At 42.2% G+C, this 22,700-nt stretch overlaps 1 protein-coding gene across 1 annotated transcript in view; it reads right to left on the reverse strand.

Annotated features, from left to right (window-relative positions):
* Positions 1-2,687: 2,687 nt before the first annotated feature.
* Positions 2,688-22,700, reverse strand: part of Itgam (integrin subunit alpha M) — a 46,183-nt gene continuing 26,170 nt past the window's right edge. Inside the window, exons 13-30 of the mRNA XM_020179599.2 lie at positions 17,994-18,134; positions 17,693-17,902; positions 10,392-10,522; positions 10,134-10,297; positions 8,461-8,615; positions 8,244-8,375; positions 8,022-8,095; positions 7,637-7,778; positions 7,419-7,541; positions 6,776-6,855; positions 5,726-5,809; positions 5,299-5,374; positions 4,706-4,813; positions 4,446-4,529; positions 4,176-4,289; positions 3,989-4,090; positions 3,662-3,772; positions 2,688-3,309 (exon numbers count right to left, since the gene is read on the reverse strand). Of these exons, the coding sequence (XP_020035188.2) occupies positions 3,238-3,309; positions 3,662-3,772; positions 3,989-4,090; positions 4,176-4,289; positions 4,446-4,529; positions 4,706-4,813; positions 5,299-5,374; positions 5,726-5,809; positions 6,776-6,855; positions 7,419-7,541; positions 7,637-7,778; positions 8,022-8,095; positions 8,244-8,375; positions 8,461-8,615; positions 10,134-10,297; positions 10,392-10,522; positions 17,693-17,902; positions 17,994-18,134 (2,103 nt within the window). The 3' untranslated portion in view covers positions 2,688-3,237. The remainder of the gene's footprint in view (positions 3,310-3,661; positions 3,773-3,988; positions 4,091-4,175; positions 4,290-4,445; positions 4,530-4,705; positions 4,814-5,298; positions 5,375-5,725; positions 5,810-6,775; positions 6,856-7,418; positions 7,542-7,636; positions 7,779-8,021; positions 8,096-8,243; positions 8,376-8,460; positions 8,616-10,133; positions 10,298-10,391; positions 10,523-17,692; positions 17,903-17,993; positions 18,135-22,700) is intronic.

Below are 22,700 nucleotides of genomic sequence, written 5' to 3' on the forward strand. Positions count from 1 at the left end.
TCACTTGAAATTATTTGCCTTTCCAACTCATCAAAAAGCACCAACTTGTCAACGTGAATTGCAAGTCTGCAGGACCTTAACTGCCAGAGCAAGGACAGGTGACAAAAGGTACATAGGTGCTCTCCCTTCCTGGCTCAGTTTCTGGGGGGTTGAAGAGTTATGTCTTTCAACTTAAGGAAAAAGATGAAAGATGCCAAACCAAGAGATGAACTTTTATAAAACTATCTAAAGGTGAACATGTATGTGTAACTCCCCCAAGAATGCAAGGGTCCATTGTCTCACCCATCATCTTTTGATCACCTCTTACTGCATTTTGGAATAAACAAACTCTTTAATCTGATTTATGATGCACCTATGTCCATGTTCCTGCCCACTCTTCCAGCCTCACTTTTGCCATACTCTGCCTGGAAGATTCTGCCCCTACTTGAGCCAGATGTCACCTCCCTTAGGAGCCCTTCAATATTAATCCCTTTTTCATGACTGTAATGAAATACCTGAGACGGCATACCTCATAAAGGTAAGGAGTTTATTTTGGCCCACAGTTCTTGAGGGTGAAGCTCCACATTTGGTCATGGTCTTGTTGCTTCAGAATCCTGAGGTGTCAAAGGGCGTCGCAAAGGATGGGGAACACACATGTGTCTCTTTTGGCCTCTCTCCCTCTTCTTATAAAGCCACTGAAATTAAATCATAGGGGCTCCCCTCTGAGGGTCTTATCTAATTCTAATCACCTCCCAAGGGTCCCACCTCTAAGCTCCTTAGTCAGATTGTTTCCCACCTCTTAATTCCTCACAAACTGGATTCAATTTCAGCACATGAGCCCTCAGGGCTACCTACAAACAGCACTTTCCTTCACCTCCCCAGAAGAAGGGACCCCTTCCTCTTCAAAACGCATCTGAAACAGGTGTGCCTCTGAAGCACGTTTTGCTTATATCAATTAACATCATAAAAATTGAGATATATATTATATATAATACATTATATATATATATACATATATATATATTACGTTATCAGCAAATCTGGGCAAGGTAGCACTCTCCTGGAGTCCCAGCTACTTGGGAGGCTGAGGCAGAAGGATCTTTTGAGCCCAGGAGTTTAAAGTCAACCTGCAACATAGGGAGAGCCCCTTGCTTGAAGAAACTTTTTGGTGGTATTGTGGATGGAATCCAGGGGCATCTAGGGGAGTGTTCTACCACTGAGCCACATCTCCAGCTCTCCCCAAAAAAATCTTTTTTGAAAACATGTCATCAATTTTGTATGGCAATTTTGTTGTTATAACAGGCAAAAAAAACCACCACTGTCTCCTCACACTCTCTCATGCTGAGGGATTGGGATATTAAAAGAGGAAAAAATTTAGAGCTAGATAGAGCTAGAAGTAAATCCCAGCTTCACTCCCTTCTTATCAGATGACTGCAGGAAAGCAATAGAATCTAAGACTCGGTTTACTCCTGGGTGAAATTCAGATAATAACTGGCAGGACCAGGATGAGAGTTGGAGAGGATGAGCATTGAGGCCAGGGGAGGAGTCACTGCATTCACACCAGAGTGGGACATGAACACTGGGCCCCCAGAAGACAGAGAGCCACCAGGAAGCAGCCACCAGTCCTGCACAGTCACTTAAAGACAGGTGGTACTGGTGCCCCCCCATATCCCCCAGGGCCTTGCGAGGGGCTATGCTCTTCCACCCCACTTCCAACTAACAGCACCTATATCTCCTTCTCTGGCCACTCTGCTCACATTCAGGGCTGGCAAAAGCTTCAGACTTTAGACCCTGCTCCCCACCAAGAGCAATCCTAAACCAATAACTCTAGAAATGATGTGTACACACCCACCTCCTTCCCCCTAAGGTGCATCTTTTTCACTGTCTTCCACAACTTCCAAGGGTTCACAGTGGTATCTCTGATGGCCACCCACTATTAACAGCTGCTTTCTCTTCCCTACATCATTCCCCCAACCAATGGGCATTTTGTGGGGACACTTCTTTTTGGTTTTTTAAGAGAGTTTCACTATGTAGCCCAGGCTAGGATTGAGCTTGCTGTGTAGCCCAGGCTGGCCTCAAACTCTCAATCCTCCTACCTCAGCCTCTCCAGTCTCAGAGTACAGGCATGAACCACCACAACTGGCTGAGGAACCTCTTAAATAAATTTTTTCCATTCAAATTCTTGTCTTGGGTTTGCTTCTGGGAGAACCCAAACTTCTAGGAAGATAACCTATAAATTATAAATTATCCTTATACATATGCAAAAATTGCATATATCCAATTTATTAGTTCAGCCTTGTTTGTAATAGTGAGAAGCTGGAAATCATATACCCAAAGGAGACTCGTTAAATGTATTATGATACACTCACCGTGGAATACTATGCAGTCATATAAAAGAATGAAAAAAGTTATTTATGTTTTAATGTAAAATGACTTGAGTCATATTAATGAAAGAAGCAAGCTAGACAACAATGTAAAGTTGTTACAATTGTATAAAACAGCTTGTGTGTATGTGTGTTTGCACATGCCTAGTATCTTTCTGAAGGAGCCCCAAAAACGCATAGTCTTCAGTGCCACCAAAGAGGGAATTGAATAGCTAGGAAGGGAGACTGTTTACCATATCCTGAATGTCTTCTGTACTAAGAACAGTTTTTCAATTCAAAGAATGAAAGTAACATCAAAGTAATAAATGCACAGGTAAAGTGAGATTTCTCATTCCTAACTAGACATCTTTATTGGGACCATCAGCTCTGGCATGGAATGGATTTGGATCAGCTCTGGTCAGTTCACAAGCTCTTGGTTCCACCCATGGCTTCTCCACATTCCCTCAGTGCTGGCTGCCCTGCCCCTGCAAGTCTGTGTGCCTGCCCACACTCACACAGAGACTCGCTTCCTTCAGCAAGGACAGCAGTGGCTGTACTTCCAGTGTCTTCACCATGAGGGCTGCCATCCCTTCTCGCAGAGCAAAGCCCAGCAGCATCTTAACCCACACACCAGGAAGGCAAGCAGTTCCCTTCTGCCCAAGAGGCTGTGCTGAAGGCCCAGACCACAGGCAAGAGACCTGAGTCACACACACACACACACACACACACACAGAGAGAGAGAGAGAGAGAGAGAGAGAGAGAGATGGAAAATTCAAGCAGGTCTTTCCCAAGCAAAACATCGCCACCTCAGTCCCTTGAAGGACATGTCCATCCAGCAGCTGGGGGACCTGCATATTGGTCTGATCAAAGTCCTGCTTGTTCCATGGAAGAGTCGTTATTGGGGTGGGGCCTCTTGGGGACCAGCATCATTCATCATGTCCTTGTACTGCCGCTTAAAGAAGCCAAGCTGTCAGGGCAGAGACAGAGGGTCAGGCCACAGAAGCCAGGGGGGCAGGTGAAGATCATGCAGACCAGGAGGGAAAGCAAAAGGATCAAGAAAAGAAAAAATAATGAGGAAGAGTACAGAAAGGGCCTAGGGAAAGTGAGGAAGGGAGAGAAATAGCATCAACTTTGGGGCCAGAAAATATAAAAAAAGTAACAAGAAAAATCATTTCTTCTATGATGGTCATTCTGTACCAGGGACCTTTCTAGTTAATCCAATTTCCTTCACACAATGAAGTTGAGCCCAGTATTGGAGCTGCTGAATGAGAAGCAGTCGGGGGGATGGGAGGAACAGGAAGAGGGCCACCCAGGGGTACCTTGGACAGCCCGGCAATGATGAGGGCCAGAAGCACCAGCCCCCCGATGGAGCTGCCCACAATGAGTGGTACAGGATTGTGAACTTCATACGGCTCTACTTTGGTCTCTGTCTAGAGGAGGAAGAGGAGAACAGAAATGCATCACAGGAGACAGACTCCAGATTTCTGAACATGTCCCCACTTGGACCTGTGCACTCCCCAAACCCAGTGACTAGCACCTCCCTGTGTCCCCCACCCCAGCCTACTCCTCTCCCCCACCTCAGAGATAATGTCACAAAACCAGCTTCCCTCCTCCCTCCAGGAGTCCCTTGGTGCCTGAGACGGTACCTGGGACTTCACAAATGCCCCCTGACCCTGAAGCAGGGCAAACGCAGAACGGTTAAACAAGATCTCCGCTGTGCTCACTAGCAGAAGGTGGTTCTGAGATGTCTGTGTTAGAAAACAGAGAGGAAGCCAGGTTTGGGGACCTGAAGTGTCATGTCTATGCCTGATGGAGCCCGGGGACCCCACACACCTTGATGTACCAGTCAAACGAGAGGTTGCCTTTGAGGACAACAGTGAAATCTTCCTGGATGCTGAAGGATGGGATGTCACACTGGATTCTGTGACAGACAGCAACAGAGCAGTTCTGGGAAAGGGAGGAGAGGAGACAGGTGACTAGGGAAGTGGAGCAGAAAACACCTGTGTGCTCAGTCCTGTCAGTGAAAAGCCACATTGGGCTCCAATGAGGAAACAGTGATGGATCTATGTGTGGCCCTGAGGCTGGAGTTAGGTATCTTCTCACCAGCACAGGCGTCTTCGCAAGCTCGGCCAGGAGGTTGGAGTGAGGGGGTGGTTTCTCCTCAGTGTGGCAGGTGCTCGAGAGGTTCTGAGGAAAGAGAGACTGTGAGGAGAGGATCTGTTCTCAAGGTGAGCCTACCTGGGTCCAGGAGAGAGACAGAAGAGGCTCAGAGGTCCAATGCCGGTCACAGACAGAGATCTTAAGGAAGACCAGGGCTGTGGAGGGGAGACTTGGACCCACTTCTCAGACACAGCTGGACTCACCTGGGAGAAGAGGACCTGGGGGTGGTCCCATACAGTTGCCTGCTTCAGCCGGACAGGTACCCAGAAAACCACACTGACAGGTAGGCTCCTCTGACCCAGATTGGTGAACTACAACAGTGAAGAATGGTAATCAGGACACTGGCCCTCTGTCCCCCACCAGCTCCTGGAATCAGCCTCCTCACTCCCCACAGCTCCGTACACCTGACTAAGGCCCACGCATCTGGCCCCGTCTGGGAACCCACCAGCAGGCAGGTCCCAAGTCCCAACTCTGCCACCTACTGTTGTGAGGACTTGGACATGGAAGTTTCCTCAACCTCTCTGACCCTCAGTCTCTTCATCTGTCAATGAGGGATGACAATTGGGCCTCACAGAGTCCTTCCAGAAGTGAGATGAGTTCCTTATGTGTGTGAGTGTTGCACACACACATACACACACACACACACTGTGTGTGCACAGAGTGAGAGCAAGCTTGGAGCTGGGCCTGGCACATAGAAGCACCTTAGGCATACTTCCTATGATTGAGTCTGCATTCACTTCACATCAATTTCCCTCCCCAGCATCCTCTCAGTAGCCACATGTCCCCCGATCTCCACCTGATATTGATGCTGTATGACATGGCTGGTCTTCTCTGAGGCCGTGAAGTTAAGATATTTGGTAGAGTTCTCACCACTAACGGAAGAAAGAGGAGACAGAAAGTGGCAGAACATAAGGGGTGTCATGGGCAGAGTCTAAGCGCACAGGAGGGAACAGGCACATGGGTAATGAAGCCCAGGGAGTGGGGGAGGGGAACACAGGGGCTATGTTTATTGGACACACAGTGTATGAGTTTAGGCCACTCACACAGATGCACACGACACATACACAAATGCACAGACACACAGAGATTCTCACACACACAGGATCCTTATACAGAGATCCTTACATGTGTGCACATACACAAGCGGACTCACAAGCACAGACACACAAATGGCTGTGTCCAGCCCATGTGAAAGGCTCAGCCAAGGCCTTAGAGGCCAGCACCTGGTGACCACCATGAAGACAGCATATTTCACAGGCAGCTCCAGCTGGTATTCAGATTTTTTGGTCCTGGGCATGTTGTTCTCACTGAAGGAAGAGAGGAGCTTAGCCTTTTGTTCTCCCTTTCCTTCACCCCACTTCCACCAGTCACCAAGTCCCATTGTCTCCACAGCCTAAATCCCTCTACTCATTAAACTCCTCTGCTACAAACTCTGCTCACTCTAGTGGCTATGGAAGCCTTCTAACTGGTCATCTGAATTCAAAATTGCTCCCCACCCCTCCCAGAGGCTAAACTGCAAATTTTTTAATGCCACTCACTTGTCATTTTGTGATGTAGCTCACATCTAAGCACCCTCAATTCCTTAAATCCTGCCTCATGTGCTTAGTCTTTTTTTGGGGGGAGATGGAAGTACTGGAGTTTGAACTCAGGGCATTGCATTTGATAGGCAAGCTCTTTACCCCTTAACCATACCTCCAGCCCTTTTTGTTTCTGAGAAAAGGTTGGCCTCAAACTGGCCATCCTCCTGCCTCTGCCTCCTTAGTAACTGGGATTACAGGCATGCACCACCATGCCCAGCAGTTAGGCCAATCTTAAACACACACTAATCTTTCTAGGCTCTAAGTTTTGCCTGACATATACTTCCTTCTTTCTATCTTCATGCCTACCCTCTGTTCATGCTTTTGCTTGGCTGACTCACAGGCTACATATGTTTTCCTCAGGATTCTTTGAACACCAAGCTCCCAAGAACACTGGGCATACCCCCCCATGTAAACATTAATTTCATACCATGTTATAATAGCCATTTTCCTGGTCTATCTGTGCCACTAAATTATAACCTCTGTGAAGGCAGAAACCATCCATTTTATCCACCAGTGTCCCACCAGCACTTGGCACAATGCCTGGCACATGACAGGTGTTCAGTCAGTGTTTGTTGAATGAATGAATGAATGATCTGAATGGAGAACCAGTAGGGAGAGAGAAAAGGTCTACCCTAGACACAGGGTGGAGACTTCAAAAGGGAGGACGCTTATGGAAGGTCAAGAGCAAGGCACCTGGTCACGTTGGCCTTGAGAAGTAATTTATTTCCAAGGGAAGCATCAGAGTCCACATCAAATGTGACATTGAAGGTGACCTGGAATTGAAGAAGGGTGAGAAAGTAATAAGAGTAAGAGACTAATGAACAAATGTTCATCAACCAATGAAGGATAAAACTGATCAGTCCATACAACAGCATGTTATTCAATGATAAAAAAAATGAAGTATCAATAGGTGAATGATCCTTGAAAAAAATATGCTAATTGAAAGAGGCCAGTGACAAATGACCACATACTGTATGTATTTCCATTCACAGGAAATATTCAGGATAGGCAAGTATACAAAGACAACGTAGATTAGTGGGGAATGGTGGGAAGGGGAAATGATTAGCAAGGTCTCTAAAATTTGTCAAGATGAGGTATGCACAACTCTGTTTCTGTGAGTGTGTTAAAAGCCACCAAATGGGCAAGTCTGCAAGATATGCATTATATCTCAATAAAGCTGTTTTGTAAGAAGGAGCCTCTACTTTGAAGAAGAAAGGAGGGCAAGGAGGATGAAGAAGAGGAGAAAAGGAAGAGAGGAAGAAGAGAAGGGGGAGGAGGAGGAGGAGGAAGAAAATTCAGGAAGGAGCAAGGGAGTAGAGGCACTGGTGACTCTGACCTCTGAGTTGCCAGGGAAGATGGGGTGGTTTATAGCACAGGTGGTGGTCTTCAAAGCCCCACGTCCTTCGGTGGAGGAGCCAGAGTCACAGCCCAGGCGCCAGGACCTCTGTGATAGCTTGTTCTGGAAGGCAAGAGAAGCAGAAGTGGCACCATCAGCCACCAGCCATGGAGATGGAGAAAGCAAAGGTCAGATGGAGCCTGAGAAGGTTTGGCTACCTGGGCTTTCAACACCTTCCGGTAGGACAAGCCAGATGGGTAGTAGAAGGTAACCTGCGTCCTATAGGAGTCCTCACCCTCGTTTCTCACAGTTAGTGTCACATTGAAGCCATGGGGATCACCCACCACCAAGGTATCCAGGCTGTAGGAGCAACAAGACCAGCCATGGGATGCCAAGGGCTTCCCTGTGGCAAGTATATTTGGTGCAAAGGGAGGAGGACACTTGGCGAGAGATGGCAGCAGATGGAGCAGCCACAGGGACCTTGTGGCACACAATCCCCCCCACAAGAAGCTGGTCTGTGTGATTCTTTTGGGGATCAGGAGAAGAACAGAGCAGCACATGGCAGGACCAGCTTGAAGGAGGCAAGGAGGAAAAGAAACTCACCCCATAAAACTGAATTTGATGCTAAGGTCGTCCTGACAAACGCTGTCATTGCCACAGTTCTTTTCAAAGGGAAACTAAAATCAGGATATGATGAAGGGAAAGGAAAGGAAATAATGACCCATTAAAATGTTGAAATAAAATTATGGGAAATAAAACAAGCTTCAATAATCTTCATATCTGGTCTTTTCCATGCTCCTGTAGGACCCCAACTCCAGGACTCACCGAGGCTGTGAAGACTCTCTGAGCACCCTCAGCCAGAACTGGACGAAGGCCCCCAAAAGAGGACAAGGACTTCCCCATCAGAGTGTAGTTGAGGAGCAGGACAATGGGGCTCACTGAGTCCTCCACGCAATCCTGAGAGATAATGGGGGTTGGGAACCTGTCTTCTTTGGCTTCCCACCCATTCTTGGTCCAGGAATCTGGCCATTTGCCTGCTCACCGGTAACCATACATTCAGGGTCTCGCATTTCCATGTCAGCCCCAAGGTCTGTGTTTGTCTGCGTGTGTTGTTCTTCATCTCCTCAAAGATGGCACGGGCAAGGGACCGGCCGAAGTCCAAAGTCAGGTCATAAGTGACAGTGCTCTGGATATCTCCTGAAGGGACATGGCACCTGGTGGTGAGGTACCTGGCCTTTGGAGTCAGGCAGGAGTTCCAGGCCCAGCCTTCTGCTCCCCAGCTGTATGATTTGGGGCATGTTCTCTGACCTCTCTGAGTCTCAATTCTTTATTTTCAAAATAAGGATTAATAATTGTACCTTTCCAATAGCTAAAATGAAATGAAATAGTGCCCCTAAAGTAAGCACTCAAAAAATGGTAGCTATTTTATTACACTCTGAGAAATTAATCATATTTTTCTGAATGCTTTTAATTTTTTTCTCTTGGTTATTCAGCAATTTGATTATAATGTATTTTGTTATGGTTACCTTTATACTTAACTTGCTTTGATGTTGTAAAGAATCTTGATGTCTTTCAAGAGTTTTAAAAAATTTGTAGCCACTATTTATTGCTCTCTCTCTCTCTTTCTCCCTCTCTAGAATTCCAGTTTTTAAATCTTTCATCATATTCCATTACTCCATATGACTCATGATTATGTCATGTTCTTCATCCTTTTTTCTCTGTTTTTATTAATCTGGATCATTTCAATTAGCTTATCTTCCAGACACCAATTCTCTGTTCTGCTTCTAAATCACAATTCAATATACTGAATTCTTAATTTTAGTCATTGTATTTTTCAGTGCTGGAATCTCAGTTTGGCTCTATTTTATGAATTCCAAGTTTTTTCTGACATTCTCCATCCTTCCCTTTTGTTCTTGAATGTATTTTATTCCTAGACTAACACACTAATTTCTGAAATCACCCATGGGTGTAATTCTATTCTCTGTTGTTTCTGTTGGTTTCTGGACAATTGTTTTAATGGAAAGACCAAGTGTTTACCAAGCACTTTGGGAGCTGTTTGTTCTCTGCCCAGCTCTACTGGATTGCCAGTTTCTACTGGATTGCCTGGAATTATCAACTGGGTATTCACGGCTTAGTCAGAAATAACCTGAGAGGAAACTCGATGTGGATCCCAAGGACACCTTCTCTACAATTCCCCCACTCTCCAAAACTTTTCTCTCAATTTCTAGGCATGTTGGCTGCCCCAGCTTCTGCCATCTCTTCGGCCCCGGGAGACTGCTGCTAGAACAGAATTTTCTTTTCTCTTCCTCCTGAGTCTTTCGAGTACTACCATTACTATTCCCCATGGCAAGGAAGGAGTCAGGTTGTTGGTGATAACATGCATAGCTAAATCCTTTATGAATTTGTCTTTAGTTAGGTTCATCAACTTGACCTCACCAAATAAGCTGTTACATTTTGAAAAATGAATCTAGTTTTTTCAAAGATATGGGGCCTTGGTTCTCTGAAGAACTGAACAAGGATGTGCCACCTGGTTACTTCTTTGGTGAGGTTTGCTGGGTTTCCCCACCCATCATGGGAGTGGCCTGCTCACTCCAGCCAAGTGTGGAGAAAGCTGTCAGCACTTTTCTCTGGACTGTCAGAAGGCTGGGCACTTTGAGCAGAGCTGCCCATCAGTGCTCAGACACTTCACATAAAGACTTACCCACCAAGCCTCACCTTCTCTTAACCGATCCCGAGTGCTCTTGCGGACACGGAGGCAGACAGTGACATTCCCAGCAGCCTTGCTTCTCACCATCTGTTCATGACACTCAAATACATTCCTTGCTACTTCCCTGGGGCTGAACTCCATGTTTGCCTCAACTCTAAGTATGGGCTGGGCCCTACAGGGACACCACAGGGCCATCAGAAAACATTAGACAGCAAAGAAGCTTGTTCAAGGGAAAATACCTGGTGTGTTCCAAAAGGAATTCTCACCTGAGCAGCAGTATGTGTCCCTGAGCTCCTACAGCCAGGTCCATTAGCCCATCCATTGTGAGGTCCTGGCCCCCGCTCAGTGACTGACCAAAATACTGGAGCTTGGGGGACAGCTGGGAGCCTGTGATCCGCTAAGGGTTAAAAAGAGAAGGAGAGAAAGGGAAGAGACCACTAAGGGTTAAAAAGAGGAGGAGAGAAAGGGAAGAGAAAAGAACAGGGAAGTGTGTAACTTAATCACCCCTGATGACAGATGACAACGCAAGCAGAGGTTCTTGGGACTCCATCTGAGTCTTATTTCCTCCAACTTCCAAGGAATTAGGGCAACTTAGAACTTTATACAGAATTAATCACCTTTAAACCACAACCTCAAGTTGATACCCAAAATTTCCATTACCTCAGTTTTCTAAAGAAAACAAAATGTTTTACAGGAAAGAAGTGAAAGTACATTGTTTAGCCCAGCTGAATCTCATTTATATGGTTAGACTAATGCAAGCATTCAATATTGATCTAACCAAAATTATCACATAACTATGAGAAGTGGGTGGGAGAGTAGAGAGAGTGTTAGTGTGTGGCAAGAGGGAGACTAAAAGAGACCACAAACTTCATCCTTGATGGCCGGAAGTCAATGCTAACAAAAATTGAGTAGCAAAAATTTCTATATCCATTTATCCATATAGTATTACAACTAACATGGATGTGCTTAGTGCTGGGGGCTCTTTGATATGATTTTCTTTCCTTTGGGTATTACAGCAGTGAGATCTCTGGATCTTCTGGTAATTCATCTAACTTCCTGAGGACGCTCCCTGCAGTTTTCCATGGTAGGTGTCCTGATTTACACTCCCTCCAACAATGGATGAGACTTCCTTTTCTTCATAGCCTCACCAGCACTTCTTCTTTTTCTTTTTTTAATCTTTCTGATTATAGCCATTTTAACTGGGGTGAAATATCTTACTGTGGTTTTCATTCACATTTACCTGGTTATTAGTGATATTTAATATTTTTCATATACTTATAGGACAGGTGTTTCTTTGATTTTGAAAAATGTCTACTCGAGTCATTTGTTCATTTTAATTGATGCACATATATACAAAGAAATAGTATTAAGCCATAAGAAAGAATGAAATCCTGTCATTTGTGGCAATGTGGATGGAAGTGAAGGATATCATGCTAAGTAAAATAAGCCAGGCACAGAAAGACAAATTCTTCTTACTCTCACTCATTTGTTGAAGCTAAAAAGAATCAATTGCATAGAAGAGAGAGGAATAGTAGTCACTAGAAACCGAGAAAGGAAGGAAGGGGTGCAGAGAAATTAGACAGTGAGTATCAAAGAAGTTAGACAGGAATGAGTCTCAGTAGGGTAACTGCAGTCTACAAAAATATATTTCAAATATATATATAATATATTTGTAATATATTTCAAAATAACCACAAGAGTCTGAAGTTCCTAACACATAGAAATGATAACTATTTGAGGGGATGGAAATGGTAATTACCCTGAGTTTATCATTATGCATTGCATGTGTGTATCAAATTATGATATCACAACCTATAAATATGTATGAATATCATCAATTAATTTAAATTTTTAAAGAAGATAGGAAAATAATCACATTATTTGGACAGATGGAGAATAATTGAAAAAGCTGAAAGTGGTGTCCTTGAAAAAGGGGAAATGAAGCAGAAGTAGTGAGTGGAAATTATTTTTCATGACAAGCTTCATAGGCCTATTTTAACCTTTCTAAGTATGTGCAAGAATAATACTGAAAAAAATATGATCAAGTACTATTTTTTAAAAAGATTAAAGTAATTTTGTCATATGCTTAATGCCAGTGAATTGTACACTAAAATCTGGTAAACATAGTAAATTTCATATGTGTATTTTACACTCTTTTTTAGTGATTTTGGTGGGGCCGATTTTTGCTCCATGGTAGAGCACGTACTTACCATATACAAGACTCTGGTTAAACCCCCAGGACCACATGTAAAAAAAAATTTAAGTGGTTTTGTCAACTGGGTGGAACATGAGGAAATGTGAGATGCAAAACGTTCCAAGTGTTTGGTATCTTGGGTTTACATACATAAAAATTCATCATTGTGTGTTAAGCTGGGCACTTGTGGCTCCTGCCTGCAATCCAAGTTACTTGGGAGACTGAGATTGGGAGGATCGTGGTTCAAGGCCAGCCTGGTCAAACAGTGAGCAAGACCCCATCCCAATGAAAAAAAGCTGGATATGGCACATCTATCATCCCAGTGACAGCAGTATGCATAAATAGGAGGACTGAAGTCCAGGCCAGCTTGAACAAAAAGAGAGACCTTATCTCCAAAATAACCAGAGCAAAAAGGAATGGGGCATAGCTCACATGGTAGAGCTCCTGTCTACCAAGTAACACCCTGAGTTCAAATCCCAGTACTGCAAAAAAATAAAAAAGAAAGTTTTGAGTAGTATATTCCATAAACTATACCTCAGTTTCTTCTCAGTCCTGGGGATCCAACACAGGGCCTCAAAAAGGCAAGCACTGAGACACATTCCCAGCCCCTCAATTTTTTTGAAAATTTATGTTATTCTGTTGAGAGGAAGTTTTGTTTTGAAAGAGTAATGTGGTAGTTGGGAGACGTACAGTGTGTTTACTTGTCCAAATACTCACCACTTCCAGTTTCAGCCATGGAAAAAAAAGGAAGTAAAAAGTATAAACGGCAGAATAACAAAATAGCATGAGCCTTTATTTGTTTTTAATCCCAAAGTCTGTGTGTGCACACATACAAAGAGCCTTTCCCTTAGCTGTCTTTTCCTTTGGAGGATGAGTGGTGGTGGAGGGAATGAGGCCTTTCGCTGTTCATTTAGGCATAAAACTTTGCATGACAAGTAAGCAAAGTTTTTGTAAATGAAACTAAAATAAAAACCAAAGCCTTTAAACCGCATTTACATAGAGAAGAAACAGGCCCCAAGGAAAAGAAGCATATTGTCATGAAAGGGTGTTGAATTTTTCAAAAGCCTTTTCAGCATCTATGGAAAAAAATCATACGATTTTGTCCAGTATTTTACTAATCTATTGGATCACATTCACTGACCTGTATATGTTGACTCATCTTTGTATCCTAGGGATTAATCTTACTTGATCATAGTTTGTGATTCTTTTAATGTGTTCTTGAATTCAGTTTGCTAATATTTTGTTGAGGATTTTTGCACGTATTTTCATCAGGGATATTAACTTTTCTTGTAGTGCTTCCTCGTCTGGCTTTGGAGTCAGGATAATGCTGGCCTTGTAAAATAAGTTTGGGAGTATCCTCTCTACTTTGATTTTTTTTTTTTTTGGAAACTTTGAAAAGAATTAGTAATCCCACTTCTTGGAAAGGGTATATCAGGAGCATTGTGGTTTGAGGCAAGCCCAAGCAACAAGTTAGTGAGACTATCATCGAAACAAAAAACTAGGCTTGTTGGTGTGTGCCTGCAATCCCAGCAACACGGAGGTGTAAGTAGGGTAATCATAGTCCAGACTAGCCTGGGGAAAAATGCAAGACCTTATCTGAAAAATAACTAAAGCAAAAAAAAGATTGGGAGCATGCCTCAATTAGTAGAGGGACTGCCAGCAAGGTCAAGACCTTGAGTTCAAGCCCCAATACCACTGGGGTGGGGGGCACCTCTTTCAGCCCTTTAAGCCTGTTGCTATTTGGTCTGGTCTGAACTTCTGGATGGTCTGGCTGGTGGTGACCTCACACAGGCAGGCTTTGGTGTTAGGTTTTCTGCTGAATTGGACTGCTGCCTGTGCTCTGAGGTCAGATGGTTCTACAGGCTGTGCTGGGGTCTATGGAGACCCTACACTGTATTGTGTCATCAGGTGGGGCTGCTGGCTGTGCTCCATGACCACTGATCAGTAAAGTTGCAGTTACCTTACCTGGCTGGGTACATCTGTTGTTTGGAGTCTTTTGTTGTTGTTATTGTTGTTATTTAAATATATACTTAAATCAAGAAGCTTCTCCTTTCTCAAAATTGATTTGGCTATTTATTTTCAATAAATATGTGAAAGATGACATGGGAACTTTGATAGGGATTGCACTGGATCTGTAGATCACTTTAAATGGTATGAAAAGGTTCATAAATTAATTATTTTAATCTGTGAACACCAGATGTATTCCTATTTATTTGTCTTTTCTCCAGTTTCTTTCATGAGCATTTCCTTAAATTTACACACAAGTATTTAATTTTTTTGTTGCTACTGTAAATGAGATTATTTTCTTAATTTCCTTTTTTTCTTTTTTTTTTTTTGAGATGTGATCTCTCTATTAGCCCAAGCTGGCCTTGAACTCTTGATCCTCCTGCATTTGCCTCCTGTATCATGCCTGTACTGGGATTACAAGTGTGAACACCATGGCTTGCTATTGGTTTTTACACATTGATTTTGTATCCTGAAACTTTACAGAATTTATTTCTCAGTTCTAACAGTTTTTTTGGGGAGGGGGGCATTGAGTCTTTAAAATTTTCTAAGATCATGTTGTCAGCAAGTAGAGATAATTTCACTTTTTTCTTTTGTATTAGAATGCCTTTTATTTCTTTCTCTTAACTAATTGCTCTGGCTAGGACACGCAGTACTGTGTTGAAAGGAAGTGGTGAGTGCTACCAGTTCTTGTTCCTCATCTCAGAGGAAACAACTTCTCACCACTCTGAATGATGTTAGCTATGGATTTGCCATAAATGGCCTTCACTGTATAGAGGTGTTTCACTCTATACCTAAAATGGTGTCAGGAAAACTGGGTATCTACACACAAAAGAATGCAAGTGACCCTTATCTAGTACCAAACACAAAAATCCACTCAAAATGTGTTAAAGACAAACCTAAGATCTAAGAATGTAAAACCCCTGTTTGAAAACAGGAGGGAATGTTCTTGACATTGATCCAAGCAGTTCATAGTTACAGCAACAAAAGCACAGGCAATAAAAACAAAAAAAGAACCAAATGGGACTGCATTAAACTAAAAAAACTACACAGCAAAGGAAACAATCAGTAGAGTGAAATGGTAATGGTAAGTGGGAGAAAATATTTGCTAACTCACTTCTGGATATCTATCCAAAAGAATTGAAATCAGAATCTCCAGGACGTATTGGCATATCCATGCTCATTGCAACACTATTCACAGTAGCCAAGAAGTGGAACAACCTAACTGCCTATTGGCAGGTGATGAATTACCAAGGAAAAAGAAAAGAAAAGAAAAGAAAAGTGGTATTTACATACAGTGGAATATAATTCAGCCTTTAAAAAGAAAGAAATTCTGGTTGGTCATGACTCAAGTGGTAGAGCGCCTGCCTAGCAAGCATGAAGCCCTGAATTCAGAAATTTTGGCATTCATAACAAATGACATTTGTAACAAATGCTTCCTAGAGGGAAGCAAAGAATGGAATGGTGGTTGTAGGGGTTGGGGGTTGGGAGAAATGGAGAAGTTCTAATCACTGGGTATAAAATTCCAGTTGTGACAGATGAATAAGCTGTACAGCATGGATGGTACCAACAGATAACCACACTGCATGGTACATTTAAAATCTGTTAGGGCTGGAGGAGTGACTCAAGCAGTAAGAATGCCCCCCCTAGCAAGCATGAGGTCCTGACTTCAAACCCCAGTGCTGAAAAAAAAATATGTTAAGAAGATAGATCTCATATTAAGTGTTCTTAACACAATAAAAAAATTTTAAAGAAAGAAAAGAAAATGTGAAACTGGAAAAGAACCAGAGAGCACAGCCACTCTGGAAAAAAATTTGGAGGCTTCTTAAAAATTTAAACATTGACCTACCATATGATACAGCAATACCACTCCTGGGAATATACCCAAAAGAATGTGACACAGGTTACTCCAGAGGCACCTGCACACCCATGTTTATTGCAGCACTATTCACAATAGCCAAGTTATGGAAACAGCCAAGATGCCCCACTACTGACGAATAGATTAAGAAAATGTGGTATGCATACACAATGGAATTTTATGCAGCCATGAAGAAGAACGAAATGTTATCATTCACAGGTAAATGGATGGAACTGGAGAACATCATTCTGAGTGAGGTTAGCCTGGCCCAAAAGACCAAAAATCGTATGTTCCCACTCACATGCGGACATTAGATCAAGGGCAAACACAAGGGGATTGGACTTTGAGCACATGATAAAGTGAGAGTACACAAGGGAGGTATGAGGATAGTTAAGACACCCAAAAAACTAGATAGCATTTGTTGCCCTCAACGCAGAGAAACTAAAGCAGATACCTTAAAGCAACTGAGGCCAATAGGAGAAAGGGACCAGGAACTACAGAAAAGGTTAGATCAAGAAGAATTAATTTAGAAGGTAACACACACACACAGGAAATCAATGCAAGTCAACTCCCTGTATAGCTATCCTTATCTCAACTAGCAAAAACCCTTGGTCCTTCCTATTATTGCTTATACTCTCTCTTCAACAAAATTAGAGATAAGGGCAAAATAGTTTCTGCCAGGTATCGAGGGGATGAGGGGGAGAGGGAGTGGGCAGGGGGGTAAGGGAGGCGGTGAGGGGAAAGGGGGAGAAATGACCCAAACATTGTATGCACATATGAATAAAATAAAAAAAGAAAAAAAAGAACCAGTGAGCAGAGGCCAGAAGACCCAATGGATGCAGCTGGCTGTAGGCGGAGAGACTATGGCCTGAGGGAAGTGAGACAAGAAGGTGTGGGTCCCTCCAGACAGTGAACTCCATCTGGCAGGAAACAGCACCATCTTAGAAAGAAAACCAGTTATAGGGGCAGGCTTTAGGGTGGCCAGTCATCTATGGGCTGCTTAATTTGCAAGATCCAGCAAAAGAAAAATGTGGGATCCTCTTGTTCAAAAATTAAGAATTTCAACATGACAAAAGCAGAGTTATCAAGGCAAACACAGGGTCCTCCTGAGAGAAGCTGGGGACACAGTACAAACCTATAAGGTGTCCAACCACATGGGATTTCTGTGCTGTGGGACTTCCAGTGCCAAAAGTGGACTAGATCTGGGGAAACCGGGACTCTAAGTCACCTTCCCAGGCTGAGATTTAAGAGAAGAAATATGGCAACAGCTCAGCACCTCCAGTTTCCCATTTGCTATCTCTGGGCTTAGGTGTCCTCTGTGAAGCGGAAGTGACAAGGCTCCCAAGCGTTTCCCACTGTCACAGAGAGAGACAACCTAGTTGGGATGCTTTGCAATGCCTGTGAAGGGTGCGTTGTTATTTTTGAAGTTTCTGAAAGGAGTAGCTGATGAATTTGAGCGGACAGGTCAGCAAAGCATTACTGTTGTGATGAGGACAATGACGGGGCCTTACCTGGCTGTAGGAGGAGCTGATGCTCACTGGTGAGGATCCATGAAAAAGGTAGACAGCACCCCGGTTCTCCTGCTCTCCTGGGGCCCCAATGGCCACATCTGTCAGTTTGTCCCCATTCACATCCCCCAACACTGTCAAAGCTGTCCCAAAGCGGCCCCAGGGATGACCATGTTCCCCACGGAGGACAGTCTCACACCGCCACTGAGCCCTCTGCCAAACAAAAAGCAGTGACAGATCTGAGCCCAAGACCCCTTACCCCACACCCAGTCCCCACCTAGCCCAGGTCCCAGCCACCACTCACCCCCTTAGGCATGGGGCACACAGACACCTGGCCCCCTCGGGTCTGCTCATAGTAATGGGGGGACCCAATGAGGACCACATCAGTGCTGCCATCACTGTCCACGTCCACGGAGCAGAGGGCAGCCCCGAAGTAGGAGCCAATCTGAAAGAGACACAGCCAGGATTACATACGTCTTTCCACCTAAAGCAGGGTATGTGTGGGGGTCTTCTCTCTGTGAAGAAAAACCATGCCTGCTGGGAAAAGTCTTTTGGAGAGATTGATTCCTGATAAATTTTGGGGAGAGGGGCCTGGGAATGAAACCCAGGCCCTCACACATGCTAGTCATGCACTCTACCTCTGAGCTTCACCCCCAATCCAATAAATTATCTGAACGTCCTGTCAGCTGGAGAAACATATTACAGAATTCATGGCAGTGGGTTTGAATCTACCCCAAATGACATTGTAGGGAGATTATTAAGGCAGCACAGAAGTTGGGCTTGAAAAGCCTAGAATAAAATGTTAGGATAGAAAAGTCTAGAAGAAGCTGGGTGCCGTGGCTCGCATCTATAATCCTACCTACTCAGGAGGCAAAGATCGGGAGGATTGTGGTTTGAGACCAGCCTGGGCAAAGAGTTCACAAGACCCCATCTCAACCAATAAAAAGCTGGGCATTGTAGCATATGCCTGTCATCCTAACTGTGTGGTCCAGAATGGCCTTGTCATAAAAGTGGTACCCTATTAAACAAAATAACTAAAGCAAACAGGGTTGGGAGCATGTCTCAAGTGGTAGAGTGCCTGCCTAACAAGCACAAGGCCTTGAGTTCCAACCCCAGTAACACCAAAAATAAGTGTAGAAGAGCAGACAGGATACCTTTTCAATATGTTGGAAGTCTTTGTAGGGAAAGAAGGATAAAAGGCAAAATTGACAGTCTGACTTGTAAGGAACCAACATGCTTGCTACCCAGGAGAGGGTTTGTGTGATACTGGAAAATAATGTTACCTACCAGTGAAAAGATTGTTTAAAATATGCACAGTGTCAATATATAGCACTCATCCACAGGGTCCTCCATGCACTCATCCATCCATCCATTTATTCATTCATTCAGCAAACAAGAGTTTGCTCTTTGCTGAATACAAAGCTGGGTAGTAGAGACACAGTGCCTTCCTGGACACTCAGTGCAGCAGCATGGAGGGAATCAATAAATGGATAAACAGGGAGATAGATGATAGATAAATATATAGATAGATGATAGATAGATAGATAGATAGATAGATAGATAGATAGATAGATAGATAGCAATTTCAAACTGGGTAATTCCTAGGAAGGAAAAGAGCAGAGGACTTCTAGCCATGATTCATGACAAGAACTCTATCACACACACCATTGAGAGAGGATTTGCTGATGACCCAATAAAGGGTTTTAAGTTTCATCCTAAAGTCAATAGGATTTTGATTGTTTTTAGGCCAGGTGTACTGAGGTAAATTTTACAAACAATAAAATTCAGTCTTTTTAGCATACAGTTTTAGAATTTTGACAACCACATTAAGTCATAAAGCCACCACCACAGTCAAGACTTAGAAAGTTTTCATCATCCCCAAAATATTCCCTGAAGCACATGATAGTGAACCTCACCTCACAGCTACCAATCCCTGGCCACCACTGACCTGCTTTCTGCCCCTGTGGTTTTGCCTTTTCAGTGTGTTATATGAATGGGAATATACAGCATGGCTTCTTTCACCTAGAATAGTACAGTCAGGATCTATCCATGTTGTTGTGTATGTTAGTAATCTACTCCTTTTTATTGCTAATTAGTACTTCTTTGTATAGGTGTATCAGTTTACCCATTCTGTAGTGGAAGGACATTTGGATTTTTTCTGGTTTGGGGTGAAAAAATAGTACAGTCACTACAAATATTTGCATACAGACTTTCATATGAACATCTGTTTTCATTTCTCTTAAGTAAATGCTAAAGAATAGGGCTGCTGGTGAACGTTAAACCTTATAAGAAATTACTTATTTTGAAGCAGTTTTTCTGTGGTGTGAGATAAGGTAGAAGTTTACTTTTGGTTGTGGGTGCCCACCTGTCCGACAGGGCTGTCCATTAAATCACCATTGCATCTTTATTGAACATCAACTGATAAACTGTGACATTAACAACATAAAATGTGGAAGGAGAAGAAGTTAAAGTGTAGGATTTTTTATGTGGTTGAAATTATAATCATTTTAAATAGGGTGCTTTTTAAGATGTTTTATGTAAAGCTTATGGTACACACAAAGAAAAATTTGTAGTAAAAACACAAGAGAGGAAGAAATTAAAAGATATGACTACAAAAAAATCACCAAAACAAAGGAAAACAAGAGGATGAATGGAATAGAGCAACAGAAAAACACAAAACAATTAATGAAATGGCAATAGTAAGTCCTTACTGATCATAATTACATTAAATGTAAATGAATTACATTTTTTCATTCAAAACACATGGAATGATTGGACTTTTAAAACTCAACTATGCTACCTAAAAGAGACTCTGATTAGAATTATGAATATAATAAGTTCATAGGCTGAAAGTAAAGGGATTTTTAAAAGGTACTCCATGAAAATGACAACCAAAAGAGAGAAGGGATATCTACTTGTATCAGACGTGATGGACTTTATGTAAAGACTGCCACAAGAGACAAGATCATTATATAAAGATAAAGAAGGCAATTTACCCACAGGATGTAGATACAGCAAAGCACCTAAACACACAAAGCAAACGTTAACAGAAATGAAAAGAGGAATGTTTAACAATACATAAGAGTAGGGGATTTCAATATCTACTTTCAATCATGGATAGATCTGACAAAAATCAAGAAGGAAACTGTGGTCTTGAACAACACCACAGACATATTCAGACCAGCAGCAGAATATGCATTCTTTTCAAGCACACATGAGCACCCCCCAGGAGAGAGCATATGTTGGGCTACAAAACAAGTTTTAAGAAACTCCAGAAGTTTGTTATCACATCAAGTATACTTTCCCACTACAATGGTATGAACTTAGAAATCAACATCAGTAAAAAGCTAGAAAAGAAAAAACCAAAAGTGAAATAAAAAATATTTTGAGAAAAAAATAAAAACACAGTATACTAAAATATAATTCTAAGAGGGAAGTTTATAAATACCTCCATTAAGCAAGAACTCAAACGATTTAATTTACACCTCCAAAAAAAACTATAAAAAGAGAAAACTAAGCCCAAAGTCAGCACAAGAAAGAGAGCAATAAAGATCAGAGCAGAAATAAATCTAAGACTAGGGAAATAGAAAGATCAATGAAATTAAGAGTCTTGTTTTGAAAAGACTGACAAACCTTTAACTAGACTAAGAAAAAAGAAAAGAGATTCAAGTAAATAAAATCAGACAGGAAAGCACAGGCATTCCAATTGATACAACAAAAATACAAAGGACATAAGAGACTACTAGTAGATAACCTAGAAGAAATGTATAAATTCCTAGACACATATGACCTAAAAAATTAAATTAAAAAAAAGAAAATTTTAACAGACTAATAACAAGTGAAAAGATCAAGTAAATTATCAAACATCTCAAAAAATAAAAGCCAAAGACTTGATGGATTCACAGGTGAATTCTACCAAACATTTAAAGAAGAATTAATGCCAATCCTTCTCAACTCATCCAAATAAAATGAAGAGGAGGAAATTATAAACTCATTTGATGAAACTGGCATTATCCTGATACAAAAAGAAGAAACTCTAGAAAAAAATAAAATCACAGGCCAATATCCCTGATGAATATAAATGCAAAAATTCTCAGCAAAATACTGGCAAATCGAAATCAACAGCACATTAAAATGATCAGTCCAGGAATGGAATGCAAGGATGGTTTGACGCATGCTAATCAATAAGTGTGATCCATCACATTCACAGAGTGGAGGACTAAGAACACACACACAGTCGTCTCAATAGACACAGAAACCACCTTTGGCAAAATGCAGCATTCCTTCATGATAAAAAATACACACAAAGGGATGCACCTCAACATAATAAAGATCATATATGCAGCCCACAGCAAGCCTCATAATCAACTTAGTGGTAAAGCTGAAAGATTTACCACTAAGATCAGAAACAAGGCATGACTGCTTGGCTTCACACAATGTGTGAATGTAATACCTGAACCAATGAAATTACTGGAAGAAAATATAAGGGAGACATTTCAGGACCTTGGTATGAACAAAAATTTTTTAGGTAGGACTCCAAAATAACAGGCAATGTAAACAAAAGTGGACAAATGAGATTATATCAAATTAAAACCTTCTGCACAAAAAAAAAGGAAGCAATTGAGTGAAGAGACAACCTGGAAAATAAGAGGAAGCATGCAAACCATTCATTACAAGTGTTTAGTATTCAATATATCTAAGGAACTTAACAGCATAATACTAATAATAATTTTAAATGGGCAAGTGATCTGGCTGGACATTTATCAAAAGAAGATATACAAATGGATTACAAGCATATGAAAAAATTTCAACCCTAGTCAGCAGGGAAATGCAAATTAAAACCACAGTGAGATATCTTCTTGCCTGGTTACAATAGCTGATATCTAAAGGACAAAAAGTGACAAAGGCTGGGTGGGGAGGACGTAGAGAAAGAGGAACAATATCCACTGTTGGTAGGGATGTAAATGAATGAAGTCATTACGGAAAATAATATGAAGTTTCTTCAAAAACT

Source organism: Castor canadensis, chromosome 17 (genome assembly GCF_047511655.1).
Source record: "Castor canadensis chromosome 17, mCasCan1.hap1v2, whole genome shotgun sequence".
NCBI lineage: Eukaryota > Metazoa > Chordata > Mammalia > Rodentia > Castoridae > Castor > Castor canadensis.